Source organism: Phalacrocorax carbo, chromosome 4 (genome assembly GCF_963921805.1).
Source record: "Phalacrocorax carbo chromosome 4, bPhaCar2.1, whole genome shotgun sequence".
Classification (NCBI taxonomy): Eukaryota; Metazoa; Chordata; class Aves; order Suliformes; family Phalacrocoracidae; genus Phalacrocorax; species Phalacrocorax carbo.
In genome coordinates this window covers 46,671,622-46,695,350 of record NC_087516.1, presented here as the reverse complement: position 1 = coordinate 46,695,350, position 23,729 = coordinate 46,671,622, and the positions used below count along the sequence as shown (strand labels likewise).

At 37.5% G+C, this 23,729-nt stretch overlaps 1 protein-coding gene and 1 long non-coding RNA gene across 2 annotated transcripts in view; one reads left to right on the top strand and one right to left on the bottom strand.

The window, feature by feature from the left end:
- RXFP1 (relaxin family peptide receptor 1) overlaps positions 1-23,729 on the top strand; it is a 53,134-nt gene that overhangs the window by 27,127 nt on the left and 2,278 nt on the right. The window contains exons 3-17 of the mRNA XM_064449798.1: positions 6,592-6,696; positions 7,546-7,651; positions 8,945-9,016; positions 10,641-10,712; positions 11,764-11,835; positions 12,662-12,733; positions 13,469-13,543; positions 13,813-13,884; positions 14,755-14,826; positions 15,550-15,621; positions 16,884-16,955; positions 19,111-19,182; positions 19,672-19,901; positions 21,132-21,542; positions 22,064-22,282. Of these exons, the coding sequence (XP_064305868.1) occupies positions 6,592-6,696; positions 7,546-7,651; positions 8,945-9,016; positions 10,641-10,712; positions 11,764-11,835; positions 12,662-12,733; positions 13,469-13,543; positions 13,813-13,884; positions 14,755-14,826; positions 15,550-15,621; positions 16,884-16,955; positions 19,111-19,182; positions 19,672-19,901; positions 21,132-21,542; positions 22,064-22,282 (1,794 nt within the window). The remainder of the gene's footprint in view (positions 1-6,591; positions 6,697-7,545; positions 7,652-8,944; positions 9,017-10,640; positions 10,713-11,763; positions 11,836-12,661; positions 12,734-13,468; positions 13,544-13,812; positions 13,885-14,754; positions 14,827-15,549; positions 15,622-16,883; positions 16,956-19,110; positions 19,183-19,671; positions 19,902-21,131; positions 21,543-22,063; positions 22,283-23,729) is intronic.
- LOC135313086 (uncharacterized) lies at positions 16,949-23,075 on the bottom strand. Its single transcript, XR_010372678.1, has 3 exons — positions 22,761-23,075; positions 18,635-18,724; positions 16,949-17,906 (listed from the first exon to the last, which is right to left on the bottom strand). It is a non-coding gene; the product is annotated as an uncharacterized LOC135313086 (long non-coding RNA).

Genomic DNA, 23,729 nt, shown 5'->3' with positions numbered 1-23,729 from the left:
TTGGGAAACTAATGAAAAGCTCAGATGTTTCATAAAAACAGTGTTTGTGACTCATGTGCTAGCCTTCCTAAGTAGTACTGGGTAAGACTGTTTGGAAGCACTATGCTAGCAGTGATTTTTTTTTTTCTTCTTCTCTAGGTGAGATGGAGAAATCTAGGTTGTGATCTCCTGCAACTTGTCACAGAAACAGGAGATATAAAATACAGTATATTCCCATGCAGTCTGTGATATATAACGCTCATAAATAAAAGTCTTAATTCTACTTTTCTTAAGCTTAACTGGGAATTGAGTAGATACGGTTCACACTTTGGTTAAAATTAAGATTATTGTTGTTTCACACTACTGAATAGTTCTTATGCTCCATTTCAGAACTGGTTGTTGAAATAGGTTCTTCATTTATTACTAGTAAATCTCTAGAGGAAACAGTTATGTGCAAATAACACAGGTATAATTCATATTTAGAATAAAAAGTATTTTAGCAAAATAATTGTTTAAAATTACAACACTTCAGAATTCTTATTAATTTCAAAACCAAAATCGTGTGCATTGGGCCTAATCACTTGCACCTCTGTAGACTGGATTGTTGCGCCATGAATGGGGCATTAAAAAAACAATGACCACCGTTACATATTTGACTACCACTCTACTTACTAGCAATAATAAAAGGGGAATGGAAAGAACACCACACTAGGGAGTTTCATTTTATCTTTTTTCACAAGCAGGGTCTTTAATTATGTAGTAGTTAATGGAAAAAAGTAGCCTAAGCTATTCTGAGAGCATGAGTTTCCTCAGTGTTTAGCAGTCTGGCTTCTGGACAATTTTGCGATAGTTCTGCAAAACTGGTTTTTTGGCAGTTAGGCAACGGTTGTAGTGTGTCTGCATTTGTTTTTTAATCACAGTGTCATAGCCACATTTTTCCAGTCCAGCGAAGCAAGAACAGGCATGCAGATTTAATTTAAGATGTTTCTGACTCTCTGGAGGAGTTCTTCACTGGCTAAATGTATTTACCATTGTGTTCCTCCCAGGCCAAATAGATCTCTGAACAAAAGGCAGCATTCAGGTCCCCAGATGTAAAGTTCACTCATGGACATTTGTTAAGCTCTGTCTAGCTTATAGGCTAGAAATCACAGACAGAGGTTTCCGAAAGAACTGGGGCGGGGAGTGGCTGTTGGAAGTCTTGCACCTATTTACCTCTGAAAGCACAGGCCTCATCTGTTATCGTGTGCCATGCGGTCATCGGTGACCGGCTTGCCTTATTAAATAGGTTATAACATACCACCTCTTTTTTAAAAGGGCCTATAGAATTCAACAGGATGAAAGTAATAACAATCTATATAGATGCCATGTTGTTTTCATATGTGTTTCTTTGAACGTCTGTAAAGTTACAGAGAATTAATGCCATTCTGTAGATTCATTAAATCATCTTCTAGAGTCCAATAGCAGAAATCTAAATTTCTACAGAACGTTTCAAAACATCTATACAAAAGATATATGTTTTAATATTTCAAAATTGCTTGTAAGGGATGAGAAATTTCAGAGGGTCTGAGTTTCCCATTTGTATCTCAGCACATTGCAGAAGAGCTCGGTGACTTTATATTTCAAATTAATACTAAAAATGAATAGTGTTGCAGTGGTCTCATCTTTTACTGGCATGGCATTTTTTTCCATCATACTTAAAATATGAGATTTAAATGTATGAGACAACATTCAGTTTTGAGCCCTGATAGTAAATTCTGTTTATGAAGCAAAAAGAAAACACTTGGAAGTCAGCAGCATGCTCAGAATGTAGCAAATACTTGGCAAAAGCAAAAGATCAGGTTTTCAAGCCCATGTAGAAATTTTTTGTGTATGGCCAAAATTTATTTTCACTGTCATTGCCATTCATCCACAGTATATGGCACTGAAATAATCAGGTTTACACTGATGTGCAGGTATCAGCAAATGAAATAGCTTTGCTGAATTTCTGGAGGCTTTTAATCAATTTTGTTATTGAGATCTTTAAATCTTTTTGATAACTAAGAGGAGCTTCTACATTTCACTAGACTTTTGTCTCTTCTGGTCTCCACTGTAATGGCTTACTGCTAAGGGAACTTTCAGGCAACTCAAGCTTTCATAGATGTAATCATGCTATTAGCTTATTTTAATTTAATTTCTCACCTTTACTTAAAAATTGTAAATACTTTGAGAAAAACAGAATAGAAAATTGGATTAATATATGCGGATTAAAAGTTTTGTTATATAAACTGGAAAACTCCCCTATGCAAGTGTTTCACAGGAATAAAGCTGCAGTATTGAAAAGATATTTATCTTTTGGAAACTTGAGCCTGCCTATTTTCTTAAGAGTTCACTGGATTAAGTAAGTTGTTTTAAAATCAAGAATAAACTTGTGTAAGCATGTAATCTAGCTCATCCGGAGAAGTGTAAACCTTATTTTTATTGATTTAACTGCTATCGGTTTTTCTGTGGTTGCATTGTCACATATAAGTAGGCAAGTTACATTCAAAGTAATCAACAGGTACAGGAAGCAGTCAATGTGCAGTGACACACAGTTCGGTGCGGGGTAAATCGCCTTTGCCTTGACTGGTGGGTGTCTGGTTTATAGGTTCTTCATTCTTTTCCACTTGGGTGTCTAGACGGGGCTGTGAAATTCACTCCCAGAGTCGAATGCTCCAGGCACTGCAACAATCTTTGTAAAATCTCAGTGTGGTTTTGGTCTTACTGCAAGTTATTAGGCTGTATCAGTATGCACCAACACTGTGGAAAAGGGCAATTATATTCCTTCATCTGTAAACGTTTTAAGAAGAATTACTTCTTGTCTGGCGGATACAGGTTTTCCTTGTTGTACTAAAAGATATCTTTGTGAAAAGCCTGAAGTCAGGTCTTACAGCAAGAGAAAGTATATTTGAACAACTGGCAGAAAGAAATATGTCCACAGGTTATGACCACCAACAGCATAGGCGAAATCAAAGGGTGACACAGTGTCTTTTTAGAGTGCTTATGCATTTAACTGATAGCATTTCTCTGCATGATAATCCATGAAGACACGCTGAGCGAAGGGGAAAGTCGTATAGATAACATCCTTTTCATAAGCTCTGACCTAGGCGAGAGATGTATCTTTAATTGAGTAAAGCTGATATTTTCTTGTATGTGTCACTGAACAGATTATTCAGATCTGTAGTTTGTCAGGATTAACGTACTCTTTCTCATTTTCTTTCCTATCAGAAATTGTAATTGACAACTTTTAGCAAGAAGCAGTATATTAATCAGTAGTCAGATAAGTCCCATTTACAATTACTTATTTCGCTTATCCCTCGTAGGGGAAGATCTGCTGATGCCTTGTTTTCTCAGATCTCATTTTTACAGAAGTGCAGCCAACATAATCTATTTTAGAACTGGCTTGGGAAAAGTAATTTCTTGTCCGAGTTGTACTCCCCCAAATGATAGATTTGGGATTTCAAGACCAGTACTATTACCAGTTATTTCTTAAAGTGTTTGGAGAACCTCATCTCGACAGAGGTAAACAGGTCACAAACCTGCCATATAAACTCTAAACGATCACAAAGTGATTTACAGTTCTGGCGTTGAGTGCTTCACTGAACGGTTGTACTAAATATAGTTATTTGCACAACACATTCTTCTGGGATTTGACAAAACAGTTTGTATAAAATAAAGACTGTCCAAGGCTTGGGCGCAAAAACTTGGCCCAATGCAAACACTTCTGAAGGTCAGAAAACTTAGAATAACTTGTTTTGTTATATTCAGATATGGCTTTGTATTTCTAATAGAAGGCATGAAAATCAATGCCATGAGAAAAGCCTGTTATTTCAAAAGAACTGACTAGAAACTCCAGGCAACTCGAATGCTTCCAGTAAAAAATAATCCACCTTCTCCCTTCAATGTCCTTTTTTTCCTTCTTCTCTTTTATGGCCATGCAAAAATACACAGCTGCCTCTTAACTTCCTTGGAAACGCTGGTGAGCTTCCCCTTTGCAGTGAACGCTCCCTCGTTCCCATTAGTGTAGGAGGCACTGCTCATGCTTTTTCTCTGTGCAGATGTGAACTGCAGTGACGACCACCTCTTGCACATGCTTTGTCACATGGCAAAGCACTCTAAAAATATCAAAAGGTGAAATAAAATCTCATCTATCCACTTTTTAGTGTCAGAAGGGAATGCAGAAAAATGATACTCTATATATTTGTTGGCTTCCAGAAGGATTAGAATTTATGATCTTTAACTATATATTCATAATCTGCAGATAAGTGGTTAGTTGTCCAAAACTTTCTATTAATGTAATTATGAATTAGAAAGTCAAAAAAAATATTGAGACTGCAAAATATTTATTTGGTATGATTACACTCCAAGAATAATCTCATTTTAACTACATCGTCACAAATTTCTGTTAAAGATTCCTCAATGAACAATTCCTTTCTTAAGTAAGTCTCACCTCCTCTGCATATATTGTATTCCTACTAGTTTCTTCAGGTCCCAGTTGCTGGCTTCAGCCTTGCAAATGAAAGTCATTGGATGTGCTCCGGTGAAATATTCAGAAATAGTAATAGGGGAAAACTCATTACAGCCCTAACCAGAGGGCAGTAGGTTTGTAAGGCACTCACCGCTCGGCAAAGGATCTGTTCTCATCAATTCATCAGTTGCGGATTCCATGTTGCGGTTTTGTGAGCTGGTCCTAAACTGAACTTCTGCTGAGCATTTAAAACAGGCAGGAGCAATATTTCTGCAGGTTTGTCAACACCTTTCATTTTGTTCAAAATGCATTAGGCTGCTTCTGAATATCAGCTTAATGGTCGAACCTGGCAAAACTGCTAATGGACCAGAGCACACCAGATGCTCTCGAGGAAGCTAATGAAATGTCTTAATCGCCTCCTCTGAGCAGGAAGCTGGCATTCTTGCAGGGCATAAATTAATTTTCAAGTGAAGAAGGCACTTTTCAAGTCCGTCTTTTCTCTTAATGGAGAAATACCTGAAGACAGAGATTTTGGGTTGATTTGATTCTTTTATCTGTTCAGTTTATGCATAACTAGACAAAAGATAGTTTGCCTGAAGTTATTTAATTTTTCATAATATCTGTTAATCTGCACATATAGTAGTACATCTTTTTGGTTTAGGCAGTGGAGAGGCAGGCAGCTCTCAGAACAGCTCCATCTGCTGAAACTCCATAAGCAGGCTTACGGAGATGCTGCCAGGGTAATTCCCCTGCCTAGCTGAGAAAACTGAGCTGTAATGTGACATGAAAAAGGAGATGACATTTCAGAATGGGAAAATTTGCAAAGGGGTAAATACATTTTATTTCTCTCTGCCTATTTTGAAGCCAATAGACATACAGGTAATGCTTGCTTGAATATGAAGATTTATAGCAAAATGTCTGTAAGGAATGGTATTTAAATATAACTAAACTATTACCATGTGAAAGGGATGGGGGGTGGAAGACCGTTGCTAGCATATCACAAAAGTGAAACTAAGACTCTAATAACCAGCAAACCAGAGCCACCCTCAGAGTTCTCATATAAATATTGTTTGATAATTTTGGGCCCCCCGGTTTAAGGAGGACAGGGAAATGCTTGAGCAAGTCCAGCGGAGAGCTACCAAGATGATCAGGGGACTGGAGCATCTCCGTTATGAGGAAAGGCTGAGGCACCTGGGTTTGTTCAGCCTGGAGAAGAGAAGACTGAGGGGGAATCTCATCAATGCTTATTAATATCTGAAGGGCAGGTGTCAAGAGGATGGGGCTGGACTCTTTTCAGCAGTGCCCAATGACAGGCCAAGGGGCGATGGGCACAAGGTGGAACACAGGAAGTTCCACCTCAATATGAGAAAAAACTTCTTTCCTGTGAGGGTGATGGAGCAGTGGCACAGGCTGCCCAGGGAGGTTGTGGAGTCTCCTTCCCTGGAGACATTCAAAACCCAGCTGGATGCGTTCCTGTGCCCCTGCTCTGGGTGTGCCTGCTCAAGCAGGGGGGGTGGATGAGATGATCTCCAGAGGCCCCTTCCATCCCCTGCCATTCTGTGATTCTGTGATTAAAAAGTAATGCTTTCAGCTATCACTGAAGCTTTGAGTAATCCAGCTAGTGAGTGCCATCCTAAGGAGCATTTCTGCTACTGGTGTATATTCATTACATGAGATGCTTTAAACTAAAAGGATGTGGGTGTTGTCAAAGCTGAAGAGAGGTCAGACTCAGATCACTGCTTTTAAAGGTAAAGTTTTTTGGTTTTGGGGTTGTAGTCATGCCCTGTTTTGGAGGTCATTACAAACCTGCATGTTTAAGGAGGTAGGAAAATATGGTTGCCTCCTGTTTTTAGACTCCTATGTAAACAAAAAGTTCTGAGTGAAAGATTATACTTTTTCAGTGCAACTGTCGTGGAAAATGTTGTTGTTTAAGGTATAATAAGCTGTTCCTGCTATGCAACTCATAAGCTCCATACATATCTCTGATTAGGCAGCTGTAAAAAGATAAGGTCATCTAATGGTCTATGAAATGTCTGAAAAAACATGTTATTGAGATAAAAATTGAAGGAAAGAAGTGAAGCAGCTGAATTTCTATTCTAATTCTTCTTCTATTTGTGGTTTTTTGTTAGAAGACAACAATGGATGGTCTCTGCAATTTGATAAACATTATACGAAGGACAAATACAATAAACTGAAATATCTTTATGCATTCCAGACAAAGACATCTGAGTGCTGTAAGTAATTACAGATATTATTTGTGTGATTATTACTGATGATTCCTGGAAAAAATACTTATCAAATATGCTTATCAGAAAGAGAAATATAGCCCAGTTTCATTTATAGTAAAGCAGAATTAATGTCTCGGATGAAAAATGCATTGAAGCTGATTTCAGCTCCATTAAGAGTGATTCATTTTCTGTAAGAAAAATGTCAAACATGCCAATTAGGAGGGCAATATAAACGTATATCTGAATATATTAATACAGCTGGAAAGACTATGAAACACATCTTTTGGAGTGGAATGAAGGCAATATTCCTTCAAATTCACTTCTTCATACATCAAATGGTTCTTGCAAACCCTTTCCACTTCTGCAGGCATTCATCCCTTCATATGGATTTTCTGACTGTGCTGTCTACTGTGAGCACTAACTTGAGGCAGAGGGATGGGAGGTGGGGAGGGAGCAAAGACTTCCTGACCCATTTTCATCCCATTTTCACCTGGACAGAGTTGTGCCCATTCCAGTAAATACGAGAGGACTGAATAATCAAAAAAAGAGCCACAAAAAATCTCAAAAAATGCTACCATGCCAGATTTCTGTATATCAGGCCTAAAGCTCTAGCACTTTTAGAAGCTCTTTCACAGAGGTCAGGAGGTAACATCATTTTTTGTATCCCTTCATATTTATTATTAGGCTCTTTTCAGGTCTAAAGCAATTACATAAATGCACGTGCCTTAATTTCTGTTTAACACAGCCTCGTATGTCTGTCTTTGTACTCACTGGTCTTTTAAACCGTATTAATTTCTCCCCATCCCATCACACCACCCACGCAACATGCCACAACCACGTTCTTGTTTCCACCAGTGGCTGGTGCTGTGCCAGCAGAGTGTATCTGCAAAGGGCTGGAGATCACCTGCGATGCTGCCAAATTGCGTGCTGTCCCGTCAGTCTCTTCAAACATAACTATAATGTAAGTAGAGCAGAAAAGTGCTCTCCTGCTCTGTTCGGGCTTGACTATCGATCCTATGACCTTTTCACAACTACAGCCTTATAATTATGACCGGCTGGCTCAGCTGGTGCTTGTGAAAGCCTAGTGTCTCTCTGTTGACAAGTTCTTTAATGTTTTAAGTACAGATTTTCCCTGGAAAAAAGGAGAGAAGAGGAACTAAAAAACTTTATGCGAAGTGATCATTTCGTGATTGTAGCAGTGACTTAAGCTAGCAACAGGTTTAGGAAATCTAAAGAAATCTTCAAAAGAAATGTTTCCTTTTAAGACACAATGCTTAGGACCTTTTATTATTCTATGATCCTGACAATATTCCTAGTCTGTATTCCTGCTGATAAAGTCAATAACCTCGAATTCAGTAGAACTATCTGCTTAAGCAAATCTTTTTAGTTCTCATGTGATGTCTCTGAATATGCCATTATTTAAAAGGATTTAATCTGGGCTGGGTCTTCAGACAGAGACGTATGTGTAAGCCAAACTTTTTGAAGAGATCGGGGAATGGTTGATGTTGCTCTTAGTTTGCACATCACTGTTTCAGAGGTCGTTTTCTGTGTGGTGAGCAGAGGGCAGCATCACGTATCCTTACCTGAGGATCTCCCCTGTAGAGCAGAGGTACCGACCTTTCTGTTCGGTTCCAGTTTGTGCTCACGTGTGGCTGAGGTTCTCCTTGTTGGGTCCACGTTTGAATACCGCAATACTTCATAATGAAGATTGATGTAGAATGTCAAATAAACATTTAAACTGGCTGTTGGCTCTGGGTCAACAAAGACTTCAAAAATAATGGCTCAGTTCTAGCTTTAGAAAAAGCGGTGAGTCAGTTCAGCTGCCTTTCAAGATGGACTCTCTTCTAATCCAGCCGTGCCCTGAACGATTTTTTTTCTTGTCAGGACACTTGAGTCGGTGCCCAATGGAGATGGGGGCATAGGGACACATACACTGTGAAATGAGGTCTATATGCATTTGAGGTTTGAAATAAATCTGTGGTTTAGTTTATACTCAAATCTTTTTAACTCTTAGATTTCACTATTATTTTCTCAGTTGCTCTGGGGACATGGAAGAATATTTTTTGATTATAAAGTATTTGGCTTACTGCTTAAATAGATGCAAGTGTTCAGACAAATAGAGGTAGCATATTCGGGTGGTTTCATATTGCTTTTATTATTTAGGAGTGCAAAATCTGCTCTTATTGAATAACACATGTGGCAGCACTGTAGGAAGCTGGGAGAGATTTTTTACTGTGTGCATTCATTCCTACAGGTCTCTTCAGAAGAATCTCCTAAGGAAACTTTCTGCTGACGTTTTCAAGAAATACCAAAACCTTAAAAATCTGTAAGGGAGTGCTTCAACATTAAATATCTATTTAGTGCCTTAACTATTCATCCTCTCCCTCTCCCAGACGCACACACAGAGCTTAACATCTAAGTGAACATCCTCAGTTTATACTCAAAATTCTGTTTTGTCTAACCTTCAGTATCTCATCTAATTGTGTAACCTGTTTGGCTCAAATAGCGTGATTTGACATCTCCCTTTTTGCAAAACCATAATTTCTACATATTCAGGGTTTTTTATATTGACTATGTTATACCAGAAAAATGCTAAACTTTCATCATGCCTGAAGGAATTAACATCTATGATGAACAGTAATATGCCAAAAGAAACTAAAGTAACTTAATCCATTTATTCTGCAAAACAAAAGCTTGGAAACTTAAAATTCCCATTGTCAGGGGAAGCTCACTCACGCGGCACTTGGTTTTACTCCTAGTATATCTGGTTCCCATTTGATAATGCCCCAACTAGTCAAATTGTTATGGCAACACAACACTGCATTACGTTTCATGGTCTGTAACCTATACGTTGCTCAAAGATCGTAGCTTTTAACAGGTTTGATTTATGTAGAATTAGTGAGATTAAGAAATAAATGCAGAAGCCTAGAGCAGTGCTCCTATGTCACCAACTCAAGGCACTTGCCATTCCTAGAAAACTTACTGGAGCGCAACTTTCCTGGAAACTGTGCTGTACTGCAGCACCATCTCGTGTCCACAAAGCTAAGCGCTATTATTACCTTAAAGTCTTGAAAGATACGTTTTCATTAAAAGAAAGGCATCCATATCTATAGGTACAAACCATGCTTCTAATATTAATTTCATACATTCATGATCAATAACGGTGCATTTTCAGGAAGTTCTTGAGCAGTGTTTGACACAAACCCATTTTGTAAAAGCCAATGTCACATTTCTTTTGGGTTTTTAACAGGAATGCATCTGGGTGCTTTATTAACTGTAATTTAATTAAAAGGATTTTTATTTAAATATTACTCAGTGAATAACACCATCATGTTTTAAAATTATTTGAAAAGGATTTAACATTTGCAGTTAATATTTTTGAGCTTCGTATTTCATCAAAGTAGGTAAAGAAAAGCAGAAGGAAAAAATTAGTATTCTTTAGTTTACAGGAAATTAGCAAGTTTTGGGTTAGATTTTTGTTATATTCTCTTAAAAATGCAGCATTTTGAAAATTCTCTGATACTATAAACAGAAATTTTTTAAAAAAAAATGTTAATTTGACTTTTGCCATGCAAAAATTTGTTGCTTTTGTAGCAGGATTCTGGCTAAGCCTTCAGATCAGGTCACACGGGCGAGAACTGCAAGGTTAGGACCTAAAACAGGAGCTCGTGTACGACCATTTTGTTTTTCATCTCAGGCAAGCCAAGCATCCCTTTGAATGAATTTTGTAATGCTGCTGGGAGCGGGGGATATTTCTTTTAAAACACCTTTGCAGTCTTTGCAACTATAGCTTTGAAATGGGTAGTGTCAAATTTAAGATCTAAAAAGCTTGACAGCTTCTTTTCAAGTACCACTCGTGCATTCAGTTTAGTTGATAGATTTTAATTGGTTATTTATGCTTGCTTTGATTTTGCGTGCTTAGAGAATTAACTGTTGTTGTGTCTTCTTAGGTATCTTCAGAATAATAAAATCAGAGCTGTATCTGAACGTGCTTTTAAAGGTTTATACAACTTGACAAAACTGTAAGTAAAGAATACTGAAGTAAAGAGCAACAGGAAGAGCTCTGAGAGTCACTGTGAATGTCTCGCTCTTACTTGATTCAGTATTAGGAAGTTGCAAAATGGTCCAAATCTTTAACTCAATGCTTGGTTTGAGAAAGCAAAGATAGATTAAGAGCTATCTGTGCAAGTTCATCTGACAGGACAATACGTTGAAAATACAAGTGAGCTCCAAACTCCACTCCTGTTCCCCAAATCCGGAGAATGGAAGAAGGAGACAGTGTGGTAGTTACCGGCATGAAGTCAGAATGAATTAAAAAGGAATAAAACAAAAGAGCGTGTGATGAACCAAAACTCTTTAACGCTGTATTTTGGTTTATGGAAGCAAACCAAAGTAACCAGTCTTGGTAATGAAAATAACGCTATTTCCTTTATTTTGCAGCAGCTTTTTGAATGGTGCTTCTAACTTTTAAGAAAAATGCTCAGTTAAAGTGATGATACATGAATTGTGTTGTTCAGTTCAGCTTTTTGTTTCCGCAGTGTTTTTACAAGGAAAATCTTTTTTAAATGTTGCACCACAAGAGTGTGGTCAATTATCGGTTATTATAGCTGCTGTTATTACCTTCCCAGACCATTTATAGTACACGGCCCCCCACCCCTTTCATTTCTCAGGCTTTCTTTTTCCATGATTCTGGTATCTACTTTTACCAACTTCCTTAGCTGAGACTGAATGGGATTGGGATCCTAGGAACATGCACAGAATGAATCACTCCACAGAAGGAAAATGGAAAGGGCCTAAAATATCACCCAGTGAAAATATTTAGCTTGCTGTGTTTTCTTACAGGTAAGACAAATGCGCTACATAATTGTTGCAAACGTCCTCGCTACACAGAGCCCCATCTTGTGGTCAAAGAGAGACATGAAAATGACCATAGCCAAAAATTAGAATTAGAACCATGAAAAAAAATTGGCAGTATTCTGATAAATTATGAAGGAAAAACCTTAAAATTCAGTTTCATGCATCTGATGCTAATTAATCATTCAGTTTGTTTATCTTTTGTTGGTCTTGTTTTAGATACCTGAGTAACAACAAGTTAACCAGTTTGAAGCCTGGTGTCTTTGAAGATCTCCACAAGCTTGAATGGCTGTATGTTGTTTTCTTATTTGTATGTTTATTTTCTCAAGGAATAATTAAAGCAAGAGAAAGAAATATTTGGATTGCTTTCATTTTTGTGCATAGTAGTACTTTATACAAGATAATAATTAAGGAACTCCTGTGCAAGGTAAAAATCCAATTGACTGGTGAAAGCAGAAATCAGTTCATGGGCCTTAATGGCTCCAATGACTGATGACTTTTACAATCCTAAATAATGTTTATTAGTAATTGCTTGTTACAAATTAATTCATGAAATAACTCAGATACTATCAAACAGCAGAAAAAGAATTTTTGGGGGCAGGTCTTTCCCTGTAAATAGTGCTTGAAATATCCCAGAAAAAAATGACTGTCATAATCTGAAATACTGGTTTATTACTGCTTTTCAGACAGATGAACTTGAAATACTATTTTGACTCAGTAAAGTTATTAAAAATAAGCTAATAATAACATGCCTAACATTTCTCTGTGTGTTTGGAACTGTTGGATTGCTGTGGAACACCGTTATGTGGTACTGCTTTATTTTCACAGGGAATCTATTCAAAGCGGCTTGATCAGAGAGCTTTAAAAACCCACAAGAAAACAATTTTTTCTAAGTTGAAAGCAATTACTTTCTTTAAGTTCTTTTTAAATTAAATTATCCTGAAAGGAAATTAATTTGATGAATACCCTGACCTGCTAAGGAGCAGCGTGTTAATTTTTAAAGTATTTTTAATAGACATTTGAAGAAATCCACTTCAAAATATTACTTTTTATCATCTGTGCAATTTAAGACTGCAGGTGATTATAAAACTGATACATGTTTTGCTGTAATTTATAGGATAATTGAAAATAATAGGATAAATCGGATCTCTCCATTAACATTTTATGGACTCAAATCACTTATTCTCCTGTAAGTATTGAATAAGAACAAAAAGTGTTGCTAAAAGAACAGAACAGAAAGGAGAGAGATACATAAAAACCTTTTTATGACGACTGTGTCTGCTCTCCACGGAGTGCTGGCAGTACACCTGCGGCTTTGTCTTACCCCCAGCCACGATGTGCTGGAGTAGGAGGATTTTGGTAGCAGTGGACACATAGCATCTGAAAAGTATAGGGATATGGATGGGAAAAATGGTAAAAAGACAAAGTCACTGAGAGGGCAAGGACATGGCAGCTGCAGCAATGGGTGCCAGTTGTCCCCCAGAGCCGCGGTGTGGGAGGCTGGGGTCCCTCCCCGAGGCCCTGACCGTAACCTGCCACTGCCCCCTCCAGACCCAAACAGGAGGGACCCCCTTCCCGTGCAGCCCAGCGGGAAACCTCACTCCATCTTCCCTTCCTCCATCACCAATAGAAGTTGTGTTATGACAGAATAGTCAAAATATTTGTATTGACTTGCTATGTCTTATTTAAAAAGCAGTGAAGAGAACATCTTTTCTTTGCCTGGTAATTAACAAGTTAAGGATAAAATACTGCTCTGCAGAACGCCTTAGGGAAAATATGTAGAAGAAAATAATACTACCTCCAAGACTATGAGAAATTAATCAAGCTTTGACTGCCTTTTTTTCACAAACAGAAAAAAGACATGGATTTTTTCTCTAATATAATTTTTGGCAAATATACCAGCTATACTATTTTTTTTTTCCAGAGAGATGATGAATAATTCTCTTGCTCGTTTGCCTGATAAACCTCTGTGCCAACATATGCCAAGACTAAGCTGGCTGTAAGTCTACCTTATTTCATTAGAAAAATATTATTTTGTTGTCTTTGTATGGCGCTTCCACGCCATTTTTGCTAACGGGGTGCTGGATCCTACAGAGTGCCTGCTGGGTCACCGCAGGGCTGAAACATCAACTGGGTGTGCAGAAAAATTAGACGTCTGGTTCCTACTCTCTTTTGTGCAGTCATGAAGTTCTGGTAGTATTTTTCCTTAATTACCTTAGAATAACAGCCTCAATTTTCAGTGATTGATGTTTTGTTTTTATATCCCAGAGACCTCGAAGGCAACCATATCCATCATGTAAGAAATGTCACTTTCACCTCCTGCAGCACTCTAACTGTACTGTAAGTAATAGGATATGCTGGCCAGCCAGAGTGACACATGCTCGTGCTGAACAGTCAACTGATTCATTACAGCTAATAACAAAGCTTCCTGAGTATCACGGTTATTCAGACCTCAGGGAGATTAAATTAAAATGCTTGGTTTTAAATGAGCACCATACAGAATAACCACTGTCTCGATTTATAGCAAAGTTCAGCATTGTTATATGCAACTATATGAGACGATTCTGACTGATATTAAGATTTAGAAATTTTCTAGGAGGCAAAAATCTCATAATAAAAAGCAGCAAGCATACAAAATACATAGCTTGTTTCTTTATTTTAAAGAATTTTGTTTGGCTGGGTCGTTGCCTCAACAATTTTAGAATTTTCCCCAAAGTTTCTTCAGTGATGTCATAATCATCTTCAGAAAATCCCTTCAACCTTTTGCTAGATTAGTATGCTCCACAGTGCCTGTCACTTTCAATTTTAACTCCTCTGGGGTACCCATATTCTTGGCTTTCTCTTTGCTTTTAAAACCCAGGTTGTTCATTTAAGGAGCAAGATCAGTGGCAGATGAAACACAGGTGATGGAAAAGTTGTGCGGCCGTGTGCCTGTGTCAGAGGTGCAGTCAGGTCACAAGCCTTCCAGACCACTTACTCTTCCTCCTGCCTTCAGTCAATTTATACCAGCTTCCTCTGTGTGTGTGTGTGTGTCTGTGTGTGTCTGTGTGTATAAAGCACAAATGCATGTACGTATAGGCAATAAAAGTTATTTATCAAATGGTTAAATATTTGAAGATGCAGAGAAGAGAGGATCTTTAAAGTTTATGAAAGTTTTCTCCAAAATCAAATTTCAAGAAGCAGCAACGTAAATTTGGTTTATTCTTTCAGGGTGATGAGACGAAATAAAATCAGCTCTGTAAATGAAAACAGCTTTTCTTCTCTCCAGATGTTAGATGAATTGTAAGTTGATTTCTTCTCTTACTTGTACAACAAGTCCCAAAGTTTTATCATTTATATTGCAAATACCATTTATCATAAATTTTATTTCATATAGCATGCTCTGGAGACAGCACCTATCCTCAGGTTTTTTCCCGTGTATTTGACAAGGAAGACATAGTCGATAAAATACATACTCTGTATCAGTAATACCAGGTTTTTTGCTCACAAGGTCATTTTGTACCCTAAATAGAATAACATTAATTAATCTTACATCACCACAGTCTAGGTGCGTGTGACCTTTACGCCTCTGTCCACAGTTATTAGGATTAATGTTTAATGAAACTAAGGAGCAAGGTAGGGAGAGGAACCAAAGGAAAGGTATGCTGGCTAGCCCATGTGAAAGAATTTCAATCATGAAGCAATATGTTTAATTTATTTCCAAGCTCCTACAACCCAAGTTAAGGGTATTTTACTTTCTTTTTGATGTTAAATAAAATAATAATAAATTATGTATCTAATGGCATATCTGAACTAAATAGACAAAGAGAGGTCTGGTGGAGCTAGCTTCCCACCTGGTTTTAACAGCATTCTTGTATAGTCCAAGTTTCTGAAAACCTATGTAATAAATAATACCCTATTTGGCAAATAGGATAAAACTGTGTGTCTTGAAATTGAAAAACTGTTTGGTAAAATTACTGAGCCTAGTAAGTACTTACTGTATCCTACCTGTGGCTGTTTCTGCAGAGATTTGGCTAGCAACAAGATTGAATCGCTTCCTCCGTATATATTTAAGGATCTAAAGGAACTTTCACAACTGTAAGGGTTCTTGATTATTATTATTATTATTATTATTATTTATAACTCTATATTACTCATTTGATATGATGCTTTTAGTCATGAATGCTGGGAAAGAAAGGAGCACCTTTGTTTGTATGTATCGTGTAAGGTCTGCCTTAAAAATACTAATCCTAAAAGTAATTCTACATAACATTTTGCCTGGAATAGTTTTGTAAAAGATGTGTATTTTCATGTCCCAGAAGATAGCAAGGTCAAATTCCACCTTTTTCTAGATCTTGTTAGTACACACAAAATGAGCTATGCTAGCTATATCATAAGAAAGTAATAATTTGATGGGAATGTTTAATGTGGTATCAGGATTTGGCTTTAAATATAGATCATAAACATGTAAGAGCATCATACAGATGTCTTGTTCGCAACTGCTTTTTTCCTGTGGAAAAGTTCCAAAAAAGCATGAGGTACTATAAAACCAGAAAGACATTCTCTCTTTTTCCCATGACACACATATAAGCAAATCCTCAAATGCTGTTGCTGGAAGGTCCCAATCTTTCTTGCATAATATGAAAGAGGCACTAGTCACAAAACTAAAGAACTCTCTGGAGGAGAGGAGGTAGTACGTGGAATAACTTATTTCTGTGATTTTCCAGCATCCTTGGGATCTATCACAATACCCCCGGGACAATCAAGTGTGTACAGCTGCACTTACTGAGTTTGTGTATTTTAGTTACAATATCAAAATGAAAATATAAGGAAAAGTTATAGGGAGAAGATAAAGGGGGTGTACCTAGAAACACTCTTGCACAGAGTGACTGCATCTAATGCCAGCATCTGTTTTTACATTCCACTGCCTCTGTCTCTTCTTGAACTCACAGGAATGATTATGAAAAAATAGATTTTAGCAACTAGCAAAATCAATTGTAATTTATTTCTAAATGCATGCAGTTCAGCAAGGTTCTTTTACTTGAAAAACAAGTCTGGGAAGTTTAATTACTAAATATTTCTATAGTCAAAACCTTTAAGCATCAGGCTGGGGGAGGCAGCTGTGCATGTGTGTGCCTGTATGTAGCAACAGCATGCCTGTGAAGCATCTGACTGCTCTTTCCACTGGCTTAGCAGGCTGAATAACACTAAAATGTTACCATCTGCAGTTGTAACTGCCAATTGTGCAAGTCCTTCCTGCAGGACTGGAAAAGCAAATGGATTATGTAGTTTGACTTTATCTTTGGAACAAGCCTTAAGGAAGATGCACAATGTTACTTAAGCCTATGCTGTATTTACAGGAACCTTTCTTACAACCCAATCAAGAAAATGCAAATAGACCAGTTTGAATTTCTAATTAAACTCAAATCCCTGTAAGTATCAAGTTTTTATATTTTAGCTATATTTTCTTTGTGACTAGGCGCAATTTCTTCAGAAGGCCATGATCTAAAGTATGATTCATAAGAAAATGCCCTTGAAATGTAGTTATGTTGATGATCCTCAACAATGTGAGCCTGGAAAATAATTACAAGCAATACTCAAATTCCTTCCTGAAAATATTGGTTTTGTAATGGAAATTTTTCCAACAAAAAGAGATCATAAATTCAGCTTAGAGAAGGACATTGTCTTTTCTGCTATTACAGAACAAGATTAATGCACTCCTCATTCGGCTTTGCACAATTTGTTGACAGGGCTTAAGGGTCAAGCAAGGTCCAGTTGGGGTTATTAATGCCATGGGCAAGTACCACTGTGATATGTAAAGACAGGAATTATAAAGCAATTTGGTATATGTACAAGTTTGGGGGCGTATCTCCATTCTTACAGAATCTACTGCTAACACCATGAAAAGAACAATATAAAACAAGTATGATTCAACTGCCACATCAGAGGGAGGTGGGACTTTTACAAGCCTTTTTTGAAGAGTTTGGGGGGAGTTTTTGTGGATGTAGTAACACAGCAGCTCTGACTTGAACTCTGCCAGCAGAGCTTTTCCTAAAACTGTGCAACAGTGCAGTGACAGTCTTATGAATCTGAAACTGTCCTGAGGTAGACTTCAGTACAACTTCATAGGCCACTGCACACCTGCAATAACCAGCTTGGTAGAGCACAGCATTGGTTCTTGTTGGTCATCATTTCAAAGTGGTTGTGGAGATCCAAAAAGAGATGTTTCCATGAATAGGAGCGCAATGGGAGTTTATGATTTGACCCGAGTTGTAGCCAGCAGTGCAGATGCTTTTGTTGATCAGTCACACTTCCTCACAGTGATCTGGAATCCAGTAGCCAATTTCAGCTAAATCTGGTGAACAGCTAATGACCTGAAAACACTAAATCCGTACAAGTTTCATGAAAATAAGCAGCTAAGCACAAGAAAGAATAATTAATTACCTCCCTAACAGTCAGGCTACAGCATATATTTTATCTATTATTTAACACCAAAGAACTCATGCAATTGACTGACCACAACCTTCCATATTTTTAAGCTGAGAATGTTGTTAAATCTTGAGATAGATACATAGGAAACTGTATGTTTCAGCACCCAGTTTGTAGACCACCAATTGCCTCTATCCTAGTTAAAGGTAGTAAGAATAGCTGGGGAAAGCACACCCCAGGATTCATTGCAGTGCTTAAATAGAACTAAGAAGTTTCCATATTTGGGGCTTTACTCTTGTCTCCCAGCAAAACTGCTCACCAGCCCAAATCAACTAACCAATGAGACTGGTACCTTTCTCCACTTTTGCCTAAATGTGCTCAGAATTCATGGGAATATTGCACTCAAAGCATTGAACGGTGATTTCAAATAAGGCTCCCCCTAAGAAAACCTAAAGACCTCTGACTGGTTGCAATTTAGAAGATATGTTGCACATCTAACCAGTGGATGGGATGGACTAGAAGAATGCAGAAACTGAAGTTCTAAAAGAATGACTTGCACAGTTACACTTTACTGATCTAGCACTGCAGGGGAAATAATGGTGACATTTTCAAGATATTTTTTTAAAAAGTAAAATAAGAAATCCCATCTATGTGTCACAAGAAAGCCAGTATTTTCCCTTACGTGCCATGTTCTGTGTCCCAGCTTCCTGCTGCTCTTGACACAATGAACACTGAATTCCTGCAGTGGTTGGTTTGTCTAGTAAAGCACTCCCTAAGTGAAAAAACAGAAGAGACATGTAAAATATTACTATTGAAACAAGTTATTATTTTCCCAGAGATGATGAAAGAACATCAGTAGAACAATACTTTGGAAGGATAACATAATAATCAGAGGTTGCACTGCTGAGAGCACTGAAAGAGCCTTCTTTGTGATTTTGGAAGACCAGCAAGTTTATTATAATTCACTGCAATTCATTTTATTCCACTTTAACTTTTACACAGACCTTCTGTTCAAGTTCCCAAGGAATGGCAGATTAGATGCAATTAAAGTTCATCTCTAGTTACATATAATAATGGAAACACAATTAAAAGCTCATCAAGTTTGTTCTTTTACTACTGAGTTTCTATTGCCTTTCATTGAGAGTATATTGTTTACAGCAGCTTGGAGGGCATTGAAATTGCAAACATCCAGAGGAGAATGTTCAGACCCCTGAGGAACCTTTCCCACATGTAAGTAACTCAAGTTGTGCCAGGTGAGGTTTAGAGCAGATAGTAGGAAAAATTTCTTCACCGAAGAGGTTATCAAGCCCTGGAACAGGCTGCCCAGGGAAGTGGTGGAGTCACCATCCCTGGAGGTATTTAGAAGACGTGTAGATGTGGCTCTTTCGGACATGATTTAGTGGTGGACTTGGCAGTGCTACGTTAATGGTTAGACTTGATGATCTCAAAGGTCTTTTCCAACTTAAATGATTCTATTATTCCATGATTCTAAGTAGATGACTCCAGTTTGCTTTCTTTGGTCCGAACTTTACAATTTGCAGAATACTAAATAATTAAAAAGTGTATGAGAAGTGGCATGTGAGCAGTTGTCAAATTTGACAGTTTTTAAGTAATTTTTCTTCTTTCAGATTATGTTTTCTGGGTAGTTACTAGGGAGTTTTGATACTCTGGTAACCAAACTAGAACCATCTCTTACCTGTTTTTCTTTCTCACAATCAGCTATTTTAAGAAATTCCAGTACTGTGGATACGCCCCTCACGTGCGCAGCTGTAAGCCCAATACTGATGGGATTTCATCCCTTGAGAATCTTTTAGCTAGCGTCATACAGAGAGTGTTTGTCTGGGTTGTATCTGCCATCACCTGCTTTGGAAATATTTTTGTTATCTGCATGAGGCCTTACATCAGATCAGAGAATAAGCTCCATGCCATCTCAATAATGTCTCTCTGCTGTGAGTACTCTTTGCGTTACAGAATATTGTTTTAGTCTGCGCATGGTGTGGATATGTGTTGTTATAATATAGTGACATATTTCCAGCACTGGATTAACTAAACTTCCATGTTGCTGTGAATGATGATACAAAATGCTGTACCTCACGCATCCGGAGGTTTCTCTGGCATCTGATAAATTCCAAAGGTTTCATGTTTGATTTTAATGCTGCAGGTAGTGTGTCAAATCCCCACTTTCTTCAGCAAGAAGAAATACAATTCCAAAATTTTCAAGGCCCATAAACCTAAATTTTACTCTGCGTTTTTGAGTAAATAGCAATTTGTATGTGTAAATATTGTGTTCAAGACAGTTATTCTATTTTTTGCATGAGCAAAAGGTTACTTATGTGAATACTGAAAATCAATCCCTCCTAGCTCTCCAACGTTAAGAATTAGGGTTTTTTTTATTTTCATCCTGAAAGCAAGGCAGGTTTATGGACTGTACTTGGCAGTACAGTCACCATAATCTCAAGTACCCTGTCTCAATACAGGAGAGTCTACAAGGACTCCACAGGTGCAATTGGTTGCATTTGAAAGGTAATTGTCAACAGTGTATAAAATGATTGCAACGTTTCTAAATACAGCATGTCAGTGATTTTGAAACTTTGTTTTTAACCATGGGAACCGGCTAAACAACACACAAAACTTCCCGCCAAAACACCAGAGAAGCCTTCAGCGATATGCTGATGGCTCCTCTTCATTTACTAGTCTTAGAAGACTATGCACATCAGTTTTGAACTAGCATTAGGTGGATAAACCAAAACTAAACTTTGAATCCAGCAGAGATGTCCTACTCGAAGCAAATTATCTTAAGCCAAATGTCAATATTAAAAGAAATAAGACCTGATTAAAAAATGCGTTGGAAGAATAATTCTATAAATTAAGCCACGCCTTTTTCTACTTGTAAACCAATTTGATTCGAGCTTCAAAAAAATCAGGTTGAAAACAAGTATGAAACATAGACTGTCAGTCCAAATGCAAATATAAAAACAAAAGAGGAATAGAACTGAATTATACTGCCTTACTTATCACAATAGCATTCCAACTATAATATTGATTTTATATCTATACATTAACTGACTTTTAAATATGAACTCATATATACGTGTGTATGCCTGCTTTCCAATATACATATACACAGAGAACGGGAAATTCAGATGTGTAAATAATGATGTTAAGCACTGTGCCCACAGGTGCTGACTGTCTGATGGGAATATATTTATTTGTGATTGGAGCTTTTGATCTTAAATATCGCGGAGAATACAACAAGCACGCTCAGTTGTGGATGGACAGTATTCATTGTCAATTGGTGGGATCGCTGGCTATTCTGTCTACAGAGGTGTCAGTCTTACTGTTGACCTACCTGACTTTGGAAAAATACATCTGCATAGTTTATCCTTTTAGGTGTTTGAAGCCCAGAAAATGCAGGACAATTTCCATTTTATTTCTTATTTGGATAATTGGGTTTGCTGTTGCTTTTATCCCGCTGAGCAATAAGGAGTTTTTCAGGAACTACTATGGCACCAACGGCGTCTGTTTTCCTCTTCACTCAGAACAATCAGAAAGTTCAGCAAGTCAGGTTTATTCTGTTGTCATTTTTTTAGGTAAGTCGCATTTCTTCTTTATATAAGATTACAGCTGCAAAGGAACGTCATTTTCAAACAAGTAAGATAGGTTTCCTGTGATGTTCACACCTCGTATTTAGATGCTCCAGTAAGCACTTAAAGGCTTTTTCCAGCCTGAATATTATACTATATTAAATACATACTTATGTGTCTTAAAATGCATGAAGGGCTGAGAAAGTAGAAAGAAATTAATGACCATTAAGTTCCTGAATGATTAGACTTTGTCAGGGAAGTAGAGCAATGATAAGATCAGAGGAGAACTACGTAGTTTGGATCAGATGGCAGCCATTTATCAGGTGATGACGAATTACATAAATACCTGAGGAGAGGCGGAAATTCAGTGTTCAGGTGAAGACAGACTCAGATCTTCTGGTACTTAATTCTATAGGACCAGCAGTTTAGATGATGAAACATTTTTCTTTACTACCCAGCCTGCCAATAGGTGACATGGAATTGCCATTATGCTGTTAAAGTATAACTAATTTTAATTTCTTAAACAGGTGTAAACTTGGCAGCTTTCATCATCATTGTGTTTTCCTACGGGAGTATGTTCTACAGTGTTCACCAAACAGCTATTACAGCTACTGAAATTCGGAATCATATTAAAAAAGAGATGATCCTGGCTAAACGCTTTTTCTTCATTGTATTTACTGATGCACTATGTTGGATACCCATTTTTATTTTGAAACTCCTTTCTTTACTTCAGGTAGAAATACCAGGTATGTCGTTTCTTTTGCGAGGCTGTTTAAACTGTAGCTGTATGAGGAGCATTGTTTCTACTTCAGAAGAAAAAGAATTGAATGTATTGAACTATATTACTAAAATGAACTTTGTTATATATCTAGATATATGTACACACAATATAATGAACTATAGTTTTACTACTGCATTGAACCGTATCACTATAATCATCAAATATTAGTCACCTTTGAGTCAATCAAAAACACCCCAAAATTCAAATCGTTCAAGTCTGTCTCCATAGAATATCTATAAAATGTACAAAATGTTTTTGAAAAGCAAGGCTGAATTGCTTGTCTCATCTTACGGCTTTTGCCGGTTCTGTTGCCTAAATATGGCTCAGGACAGTACAGTGTTGTCTATCTTGATTTAAGAATATAATTGTTGTTCTGAAATAACTTTCTTTTACAGACTGGTACTTATAGTTCAAAACATTAAGTTATATATAGCTGTGCTTACCTTCTTTATGCTATGAATATATTCCCATGTAAAAATAGCGTAATCTAAAAGATTAAAAATTGCACCTTATTTTTTCCCTTCTCTTTGCAATGCCAGTACCTGCCAGAAAAAAAAAAAAAAGCTACTTTATGTAGGGCTCGTAAACCCTGTTAGAAAGAACAGGTGCACATGAACAGTACCATCAGCAAAAGCAGATTCAGACTTAACGTACAGATAGATATATGTCACAATATTACATTAGTGAGTAAACATTTTAGCTCGGAGAATTTTGTCTTACGTCCTGACCAGGAGTGTTGGGAGTTACCCTTTCAAAGTTTTGACTTATATTTCAAATATCTGAAAGTTATGGTGATCTTGGGTTCAGCAAGTGAATGCTCTGCATTAGACAAACCAGATTAAACAGTAATTACTCATTTCATAAAATTAAAGACATCACAGATAGTTGTCTAAATTTACAGAAGTTTTAAACCCAGTTTGACAGCATTTCTTTTTCTTCAGGGATACACTATGACAGCTTTTGAACTAAGTGTCTGCATGTTTCCAAAATGTAGGCACGTTAGGGGTATCAATAGGAACGCACTGATATTGCAACAAAGTCGTAAAGCCAGAGGAGGCGGGGAAGGGAGAGTGAATTACACTTTTGTACCACTTGGAACAGTTCTATAGTTGTTTTATAAACCAAACAATGCAATGGAGTGTGCCAACTAACATCTTTCAGCACTTCAATCCTGTCCCTCCTCCGCCTGCCCCCCAGGTAACAAGTTGACTTACCTTCCACATGGTAAGGATGAGAAGGGGGTGCTGGAAAAATGCACACAGACCCTGAAGTAGGCAGGAGAGCAAGAAACCTTCGGAAAGGGAGAGGGTGTGAAGCCAAAACTCTTACCAAGAGGGCAAGCAGGAAATAAGGAAGGTGTACACAGTGCCCTTTGTGGGGTGAAGAATGGAGAAGTCCTGGTGCAGAGGAGA